At 35.6% G+C, this 10,732-nt stretch overlaps 1 protein-coding gene across 1 annotated transcript in view; it reads right to left on the bottom strand.

Annotated features, from left to right (window-relative positions):
* Positions 1-580: 580 nt before the first annotated feature.
* ADH4 (alcohol dehydrogenase 4 (class II), pi polypeptide) overlaps positions 581-10,732 on the bottom strand; it is a 21,617-nt gene continuing 11,465 nt past the window's right edge. The window contains exons 6-9 of the mRNA XM_017875485.1: positions 9,438-9,698; positions 3,711-3,846; positions 3,099-3,237; positions 581-970 (exon numbers count right to left, since the gene is read on the bottom strand). Of these exons, the coding sequence (XP_017730974.1) occupies positions 946-970; positions 3,099-3,237; positions 3,711-3,846; positions 9,438-9,698 (561 nt within the window). The 3' untranslated portion in view covers positions 581-945. The remainder of the gene's footprint in view (positions 971-3,098; positions 3,238-3,710; positions 3,847-9,437; positions 9,699-10,732) is intronic.

Genomic DNA, 10,732 nt, shown 5'->3' with positions numbered 1-10,732 from the left:
ATAAAAAATAAAAAATAATGATGGTCAAAGGGTATAAAATCTCAGACAAGAAGAATATGTTTTATACTTTTTTTGAGTTCTGTTGTACAGTGTGGTGCATTATACTTAATAATGGAGTATTATACATTTCAAAATTGATATTCTCATCACAGAAATGTATTTGAAGTATTGGATATGTTAACTAGCTTGATTTAATTATTCCATATTCTATCCACAATTTGTGACATCACTTTGTAACTCATAAATTTGTACAATTATGAACTGTCAATTTACAATAAAAAATTTTATTGCATCTTTAAAAAAAAAATTTTCTAACTTTTATTAAGTTCCAGGGTACATGTGCAGGATGTGCAGGTTTGTTACATAGGTAAACATGTACCATGGTGCTTTGCCGCACAGATCATCTCATCACCCATGTACGAAGCCCAGCATCCATTAGCTATTCTTCCTGATGCTGTCTCTCTGCTGACTCCCTGCCCTCAACAGGCCCCAGTAAGTGTTGTTCCCCTTCGTGTGTCCATGTGTTCTCATCATTTAGCTCCCAGAAGATTTTCAACATAGACAAAAGTGGAGAGAAAAGTATAATGAAACTCCATGTATTCATTACCCAATCTAAAAAAATTATAAACATAAAGCCAATCTAGTTTTATTTATTATCTCTTAATTCCCCACTTTCACCTTCCCAGAACTAATTTTAAACAATTTCTAAAGATCATATGATTCTATACATAAACACTAGTTGTTATTATTATTATTTAACATAGGGAATATTTGTATATGTAACAGGTACAAAGGCTGTAATATTTAAAGCTCTTTTATGTTCCCATATTAAATGTAAATATTTGTTTAAACTCATGGCTTTCCTTGGTTCATCAAATCAGGTAATAAATTAACCAGACAGGTTCACATTCAATGAGATAGCATTCCAGATTGCTCCTGGCATCTTCAAAAGGTCAGGATTGTTCGGATGCTGTTAATAACAATAAAACAATAAGTATAATTTTCATGATAAATTTAACCAAAGCTCACAAATAAGTTTTGCCTTTTCATTTCAGGATCTGATCTTCCTTTTTAGACATCCACTTTATTAAGCCTAATTTCTTTTATCCCATCATCCTCTTCCATTCATGGTGTTAATAATATTTTATACATGTGCTAGTAAACCGGGGGGGAATTCAGGACCCTCGCTCACCTTAGGCAGCGTCCTTGTTACTCAGTAGTGCTGTTGAGGAGAATTAGAATGTACCAAGGAGGGAGTCAGGTTTTAGTCTTGGAATAGTCAGTTCTCAGATCTATAGCTGAGGGCAAAGTTGAGCATCGAAGGAGGGAGTGGGCATCAAAGTTGGTGTGTTGGGATGCTACTTTTTGAGAACCCAGATGTTCTTATTCCTGGATAACTCCAACATGTAGACACCAAGTGGGGGATAAGCCTCAAAGACAGAGCAGTCCTTTTCTCAGACATTACTGTTGGAGCTGTGGAACCCCTGCTCTCAGCAGCTTGTTATGCATAAATGTTTTCTTCACCCAGGACTGGAAGACACCCCTACCTGTGGAAGGAGAATCTCTGTGTCCTTTCCTCACTCTGGGGCAGGGTCACTACACCTCAACAGGCTAGTCAGTCATTGTATCCCATCCCCTTCCTCCCACTTCCTTGCTTCTTTGCAGTTGGGTGGTAGGAGGGCCTGCCCTCTCTTGTGCTTCCTGTGCCCATATGGTGGACACACCTGATGAGGCCCAACTTCTGCCTTCCCCATTGCCACCTTTCCATCTGTGTGGGCAGTCTGACGGTATTCTCAGTGGGCTAGAGAAGGAGCAGGAAGCCTCACTCTGGTGTCTACCCCTAGGCTGATTACCAGGGAAGCCTCCTTGGAGAATGTGGGAGACTTGCCCATAAAACAATGCAGCATTTTCCACCTGGCTGCCACTTAGCATTCCTTATGGATGTGTTCCATAATTGAGAATTCTAGGATAAAAAGTTTGTGTTAGAGGATAAGAGTACAAGGGTGTGAGGCTCAAACCCCACTCCAACCTCTGACTCCTAACTTGAGGAGTATGCCTTATGGGGATACTGAGATTGTATAAAATATTGCAGGGCTTATATACTAAGTTTACATGGTGTAGCTTAAAAAATAATGCTTGTATTTTCTTTTTATTGAACTTCCTTTTGATATGTTGTCACTGACATATTTGCAAATTGGGGAGTTCATGTCAGTGGGGATATTTTCTCAGGTTTCTTCCCCAAGAAGTAGTCTGGGTCCTCACACCATGAAACTATCTTCTTCTGCAACATTTATTCCCTGCTTCAAATCCCAGTTATTTTAATTTTACTTTAGCCTTTCCTCCTCTCTTTTGTTGTGTCTTCTCTTTTCATTTCTTCTTTGTCCTGCATCTGCTCTATGTAACATTGTTCCTAATGTTTTTGACCTTTGTTTCTATTGATCGAGGCTGTGCTTGAACATTTTACCTAGAATCATTTATCCTAGTCTTACTAATCCCCCAACCCCTAAGAATCTTCCAGGTGGAGCATTTCTATACATCAGTTCCTGGGATCCCTGACATGGGAGACTATATAACTATAATAGTGGATCAGAAGGTATCTTATAGGAACTCCATGACAAAGCAAGAGAATGAAACAGTTGGGGCACCTTTTACATGTCTGATCCCTGCCACTCTCTGTTCACATAGCCATGGTTTTCACCCCATTCTGATTGTGAAGGGTCTGGGGTAGGCACTGTATGTCAAACTGCAGAACACCACAGTGCCAAACTCAGGGGTACACTGTACTAGAGGGATCTAACATTATATTATGCAGAAACCTCTCTTTCTAGGGAGCAGCCCCAACTGAGTTAATGGTTTTTGAAATGGGAATTGTATCAATTTATACTACCATTCTATATTGTAACAGTGTACAGATGTGCATTATTGAAATGGAAGACTTTTCCCTCTGAAATAGCCACTATTCAGTCTTTTAAGCACATCTAATACCTGGGATATGGAAAATGTCAGAAAAAACAAGTTGGTTAGTTCTTAACATAAAAAAAAAAATAGAATCATTGTAAATGTTTTTTAAATCATTCAATCATCCATTAGTAATGTACCTTTTTCCTTGGTTCATTAGGTCGAATGCCTCACTGATTTTGTCAAAAGGCAGGGTATGGGTCACCAATGCATCCAGATTGAATTTCTTATTCTTATAGTCAGTGACCAGCTTTGGGATAGAATCTACACTTTTCCAGCCTGTAATGTGGACAAAATGCAAAATAAAGACATGCGCTTGACACAAAGTAGTTTAATCAGCATTTGCTGAATGAATGAAATTATTAGGTCAGATTTGGTTTGTTTCAAATAGATTAAACTCCTTCCATCTTTAATTTTCTGCACTTACATCTACTTAAAAAATTTTCTTTATAAGAAAAATTTAAGATTATTTTCCACCTTATATAACAAATTATCTCAATTAGGTCAATGTTTATTTTTTGTTCCTCCATGTTGGTTCATTCAAATGCAAATTAAATTTCAATTTGCAAATTATAATTACCTTTTATATAAATTACTTATAAGTAATTAATAGTTTTATGTAGTGTTTGGATATGCTCTAAGGATTCAATGTTTGAGTAAATTATTTTTATTTCCTTTCAATAATCTTCACTCTAAGAATTTCAGAACTACTAGGAAAAATATTTAAAGCTATGAAGAAAAAAAAAACTGACCACCAAAGAATGTTCCATTTATAGTACGACCGATTATTAGCTCCTCTGGAAAAATAGTCAATCCTTTGCTACCAGCAGCTACTCCAATGAGAGTACATGATCCCCAGCCTGCGGTTGTACAGTCCAGGGCTGCTCTCTGTAAGATTGAACACAAAAGACTACTTGAGTCAGTGGAAAAGTAGAATATGAACTCCACTGTGGGAATGTACAATGCTTTAGAAAAAAATTAATGCAACTCTGCATGTAAGATAATGGGATTCAAGCTAATGACATCATAGTATCATGGTAGATTGAGCCTTGAGGGTCCAGTGTTCCATTACAGATAGAATGTTCAGTACAGTCTGGGTGTGGGTGACTCATGCCTGTAATCCTAGAACTTTGGGAGGCCAAGGTGGATGGATCACTTGAGGCCAGGAGCTCAAGACCAGCCTGGCCAACATGGCAAAACCCCGTCTCTACTGAAAATACAAAAATTAGCTGGGCGTAGTGTTGCCTGCCTGTAGTCCCGGCTACTTGGGAAGCTAAGGCTGGATAATTGCCTAAATCCGGGAGGAGGAGGTTGCAGTGAGCCAAAACTGCACCACTACACTCCAGCCTGGATGACAGAGTGAGACTCTGTCTCAAAAAAAGAAAAAAAAAATTAGTAAAATAAAAATAAAGATGTCTAAAAAATCAGCATACATTTGTGTGTGAGTAAATAAGTTTTATATTTGCCTCTGCTAAATGTTTAAAGTGTCAGGGTTTGGCACAAAGGTTGTGAGACTATAAACCCAGCTGAATCTATCTTTGTGTGATTTTTTTTTGACAAAAAGACTAATTTAAAATTGTTAGGTCAATAACAGCAACTGAATCACCTAATTTATCAGCAAAATATCTATGTGTTTAACCTTAAGTTTCTTACTTAGGTTTTCACCTAATGTTCAGATTTTAAAAATAGTTAACAAGGGCCAGGCATGGTGGCTCACGCCTGTAATCCCAGCACTTTGGGAGGCCGAGGCAGGTGGATCACTTGAGGTCAGGAGTTCGAGACCAGCCTGGCCAACATGGAGAAACCCTATCTCTACTAAAAATACAAAAAAGTGGCCAGGCACAGTGGCGTGTGCCTGTAGTCCCAGCTACTCAGGAGTCTGAGGAAGGAAAATTGCTTGAGCCCAGGAGGTGGAGGTTGTGGTGAGCCAAAATTGTGCCCCTGCATTCCACCAGGCGACAGAGTGAGACTCCATCTCAGAAAAAAAGTTAACATGGAAATAATCTTAAATAATGACTAGTTCTGCATAATATCTCAGTTATCGAGTTATCTAGATAACTGTTAAAAATGAAAAAGTATATGTACATGAAATAAATGCTTATAAGTGGACTTTGTGTAATATAAAATCTGAAAATTATTTTAAATTAAATGATAAATGCTGGATGTGTGAGCCATTTCCAGTTAAAAAATTGTGATATAGGAAAGCGTTTCTAAAATTGTGAGATGATTTCATCTATAATATGCTTACATCTAACAGTTCAGGATTTCTTGCTTTTTAAGTTTTCATGAAAATTTAAGGTTATTAGGAATAAGAATTCTAATTCATATATAAATATATAATTGTATTCTCTTTTTTTTTGAGGCAGTCTCACTCTGTTGCCCAGGCTACAGTGCAGTGGCATGATCATAGCTCACTGCAGCCTCAACTTCCTGCAGTTTCTCACCTCACCCTCCCAAGTAGCTGGTACTACAGGTGTGTGCCACTACACCTGATGAATTTTTGTATTTTTAGTAGAGATGGGTTTTTCCCATGTTGCCCAGACTGCTCTTGAACTCCTGGGCTCAAGCAGTCTGCCCACCTTAGCCTCCCAAAGTGTTGGAATTACAGGCGTGAGCCACTGTGCCTGGCCTGTATTCTTATTAAAAAATAATTGTATATAATTTGGAGATTATTTTAAAGTTATTTATTTAAAAAGATAAAGTAAGTAGGGGAGAGAAATATAAAGTTATAAATATAAAATATATTTTTAATAAAATATAAATCAAATATGTAATAACTATTTTAACAAATGAATTATTCATATATTCCATATACATTGAAAAAAAAATTTCATATAAATAATTTCATATAAAAATAATTTCATATAAAAAAGAATCTCATGAAAATCTTGTCCTAAAATAAAATGACTGATTATTTAAAAGAAAAAATTAGGATAAGTCAAAAGTCCAAGCATATCATAGATCATCTGTGTAAGTCATAATAAGGTTCATGAAGAGGAATTTATAAAAAAATTTTGTATGTGATTAAATTTGCTATAATTAAAAGAGGATTATTTAGAATAGTCTTTCTAAGATTATTCCCCTATGTTAAAACAAAGTTTCTTCATAGTATTGATTTGCTCTTAACAAAATTAAAAGAAATTTAACTTTTAATTTTATAACTTGTTTCTTTTGAAAACTTCTCAAAATCATATGTCAGAAGTTCAACTTTTGCTATGTCTCCCTGCTTTCAGCTTTGTCTCCCCTTGGACTGATATAACTCTCTTCTTTAGCCTTTTCATCAGCTATTATAAGTTTTTTCCTCCAGTTCTAACTATTCTTATGGCCTGATACTAAAATGTTTTATCTTAAAGGTCTAGGAGTGAATGTTTTCCTCCAGTACAACTTGATTCTGTACTCTTGGCTTTTCTTGATAGGTTTAAATTTTTCAATGTAATCAGAAAATTTCTCATGCAGCTACTAAGAATTATGTATCTTCCTGCTGAACTCATAATCCTGAACACACTTTTCCCATGTCTGATTAAATTCAATCACTTTTCCCATCAGGTTTATTAAAATGGGCTTCCCATAAGGAGAAGCAGTCACACTACCAGTTTTTCTTTCCCTTTCTGGTAACTGACTTAAGAAACAACATTTTACATTTTATCAAAATAATTCCAGTGTTGCCTATATTAGGTTTTTAATTGCTTAAAAAAACAGGGTTAAGGTTTTTACATCCATATATCCTTATGTATTGCCTTTAAAGTCTTTTGATGATCTATTTGGCTAAATAAGTAACTATTGTTTTACAATGACCTATGGTTCTGTTTTAATCAAATGTTTTGACGCCTTTAACATTTTTGACAAACACTCTCAAAATTAAATTCTAAATTAAGTCTCTGACTTATTGCTGGGGCTTATTAAAGTTATACAAAATTAATCACTGAAAAGTTATAAAATCTTTCTACAGCTTCCAGTCAGGTCATAGACTCCAGTATCACTACCTTCAGCTCCTTAAAAGGGTCCTTAGCAGGTGTTAGTGAATAATCCTTGTGCTGGTAAGTTACAGGGTGTTGACCCTTGGTTTAGAGGGTTAGAGGTCATTGAAACCTAGAAACATAGCTTTTCCTAGTTATAGAAACTTTTGGTAGGAGAGTAGGTAACTCATCTTTTGGTGATTAAATAAATCCTTCTCTTTCCAAGGATTTATTTGGATTCTCTAATATAATTCTGTTCCATAATTGAAAATGACTTTCATGATATAATAAGTCAGTTTAATGATAGAAGATGCTAACTTTCAGGTCAGTGGTTCTCAACTTGAGAAATTAATTTTAAAATGTTGTCAGTGGGCCCCAGCACACAGGAATATCCTGGGTGTGGCCCATTCATTGGTATTAAAAGGCAACAAAACAACAATGAAAAACCCCTCAGGAAATTCTAACATATAGCTAGTCTTGAGAATCTCTGTACAAGAAAAATAAGGTGAATAGGCTAAATTTTAGTGTCTGTAAATAAATGAGCCATGGGAAGCGGAGTGATGGATGTGGCATGCTGCACACTGCAGGTACTAACATCAATTCAAAAGCAGGGCCTGAAGCCTTGAACACAGGTGAGCAGTGCTAGATGCAGAGCCCTTGATGCATGCATTTTCAATAATAGCTAATGTTTATTGTTGCTTAGTACCTGCTAGATACTGTTTTCAGCAGTTTGCATATATTATAATGAAACTGTTCAGAGAAGAATGACTGAGGAACAGCAGCCTGTGGCTCTCATCATAAGTCTTCCTGGGTCTCATTCTCTTCTGAGGAATACACCAGTCGTGTAAGAACCAAGGGGGAAGAACCAGCACAAAATTTGCTTCTGGGAAGTATAGAATTTTATGCGTTATATCTTGCCTAGAAGATGGCTTGGGAGCTAGGCTGAGTGAAGGTGTAAGTAAAAGGAATAACATCACAACTACTTCATGGCTCTCACTAATGAAATAAGAAGAATCTATAGGCAGATAATTCAGTTGATGAATTCTTTGGTCATTTCATTAAAAACAAAAACAAACAAACCAAAACCACAAAACAAAACTCCCAAAATCTGCTTAGTGTCTTTGAGTAAATACACATTAGGCGATTATTTGCTGACTCTCTGGAGAATTAGGCTGGGCACTCAAGCAAGGTAACTTTTCAGTATATTGCCTGTAGTTGTAGTTGGTTCTTCATTCCACTTTTTGGAGTAGAATAGACAGGCCGGCTTCGTAGGTGTGCAACCAGTGGAGTCACTGAGGGCACTGTAGCCTGTCCTGAGTCGGGAAGAAATCAGAATGATACAACATTGCAGTGTTCAGGAAAAAAAGATGATTTAAATTTTGTGGTATGGTTTTTTTTTGAAATATAGAAAATTTCAAATGTGTAATTTGGACCTAATTTTGCAACCTATTTATTGAGATCTGATGGACAGAGCTGGGCTGTGTGCAGGTTGCTAGCCTCTCCCTGTTCTACTTCAATATGGGAGCGAATGTGTTGTAGCTATTAGGAAACACAAGTCACCCTCTCTTATTTCCTCCTCTAAATCTGCCTTCTGTATATTTTTTTGTGGGGGAGGGCTCAATTCTCATAAAACACAATTCTTTTAAAATGTTCATTTCTAAGTTTTCACTTTATTTTTTGCTGCATTTCATATAGAAGAATGAATAAATATTAATAACATTAATATTAAGGACTAATAGAAATAGTTATTTACACGTTAATAAACATTACTTACAATAGATTATTATATAATGTATAATATCTAAGTGTTAAATAGTATTTATTATCTGTAAACATGTTAATATTAAATATATCAATACATGCACATATTTATTAATTTTAAATATATACTGTTATAGAAAAGATATTCTACATTATTAACAAATATTAATAACATGTATATAATGTATAAGATAGCTAAGCCAAACAGGTGTTTTTCCTATTTATTCATTGCAGTTAGTTAATTCATCCCTTTATATCTTTTGCTAAAGAATGCTGTCACTTAATTAATGCACTTGTCATTTTATTTGATTTCGTAGTGAAAAGGAACATTTCTCTAATTAATTAAAAATGAAGAAACCCCTAAAATTGTCTCCAAGGAATAGGAATTGGAATTATCATAGAAAACAGAATTAGAAAATATTATCTCCAGACAAATAATATTGAGCTTTTTAAAGGGATCTCAAAAGAAAAATCAGCATCTACACATAATGCTGGCATGGCTTCTTATCACAAGAGAAGACTGAACTCACCAAGATAGTACTGGCATTTGGGGGGACACATTCATGGGCATTGAAGGAAATGGAGTATAGCTGAGGGAATGGGAAATGAATTGTGGCTTATACTTCTACTCCACTGTCATCCATTTGAAAGTACTAAGAAGGAATGATTATAGTTACCATAATAAACATAACCCACTTTCCCCTGTTATTTAACAGCCAAAGAATAAATTGAAAACATAAGGCAAGAAAAAAATATACATACCATGGTTTCAGATCCACCTGCACAGTCAAGAGCAAAATCCACACCTCCCTTGGTCAATTCAATGATAACCTCCTGGATGGGTTTATGTAGGTCTCTAGGATTGAGGCAATCAGTGGCTCCCAGGGCTTTAGCCTTTGCAAACTTCTCACTGTTGATGTCAATACCTATGATTCTGGAAGCTCCTGCCGCTTTACAACCCATTACAGCAGAAAGACCCACACCTCCTAGGCCAAAGACAGCACAAGTCGAGCCAGGGGTGACCTGCAAGCAGGAAAATTAAAATAACTTCTAAAGTAGCTAGTCCCACTTTTTTCCTTTTAAGGGGCAGGAGGAAGTGGGGGCATGAACATATGAATTAAAGACAGCCTGCTATTAAACTCTATGATATAACCAATGGAGGAAATCTGCCAATGTGAAAATGGATGCATTACTACCTAAATTTGGAGAAGTATTTAATGTTCATTAAGATTATAAGAAACAAACCCAAGTAAAAATAATTCCCTTGTTTTACTTTTTCCCTTCAGTGTTAGAACAAAATTTGAAAACCCACACATTCTGAAGGGTTTATTGCTTTCCTTTTAAAATTTTGGATCACTAGTAATTTGACATCTACATTTCTAATAGGCCTCATTTGGTTGTATTAATATTACAATGATTTACTTGATCACTCCAAATCACCAGTTTGGAATGAAGTCCAATTTGTTTTGCATGGCATGAAAGGATTTTTATTGTCTGACCTCTGTTTACCTTCCAACTTCATCGCCATGTTATTCCCAGTACAAGAACTGCAAACAGATTGTTGCACTTCTCCTCATGCTGTAGTTGACCCTGTTCCCTCAGACTGATGTACTTTTCACCTTATTTTCTTTAATTAAAGTATAACCTATACTCCTAGGCCTGACTTCAAGGACATTCTCTCTATGAAACTTTTCTTGATTCTTGAATCAGAAATCAATGCCTATCGTTTTGTTTTTCTTGTATCATATAATTTATAACCTGCCTTGATTGTGTGTATATGTGTATTTCTTTAAAAGACTACATTATATGAAGGCAGAAACTTTTTAAATTCCACATTATTATGAAAGGGTCTTCTGTATGTTGAGTCTTTAATAAATGTTTGTTTCATTGCATTAAATGGAAGTAATAGATAAGATGGTAAGAAAAGATGCCGCAACTGGAATATGTTATTCTACAGACTAGTATAGTGATAGAAAAATGCTACATAGAGAGATACTTAATATTTCCTAATGAGGATGCAAAGCTGTTAGGATTAAAACATAAACAAAAGGAAAAGA

Source organism: Rhinopithecus bieti, unplaced genomic scaffold (genome assembly GCF_001698545.2).
Source record: "Rhinopithecus bieti isolate Rb0 unplaced genomic scaffold, ASM169854v2 scaffold_6708, whole genome shotgun sequence".
Taxonomy (NCBI): Eukaryota; Metazoa; Chordata; class Mammalia; order Primates; family Cercopithecidae; genus Rhinopithecus; species Rhinopithecus bieti.
This window is presented reverse-complemented; position numbering and strand designations above follow the sequence as displayed.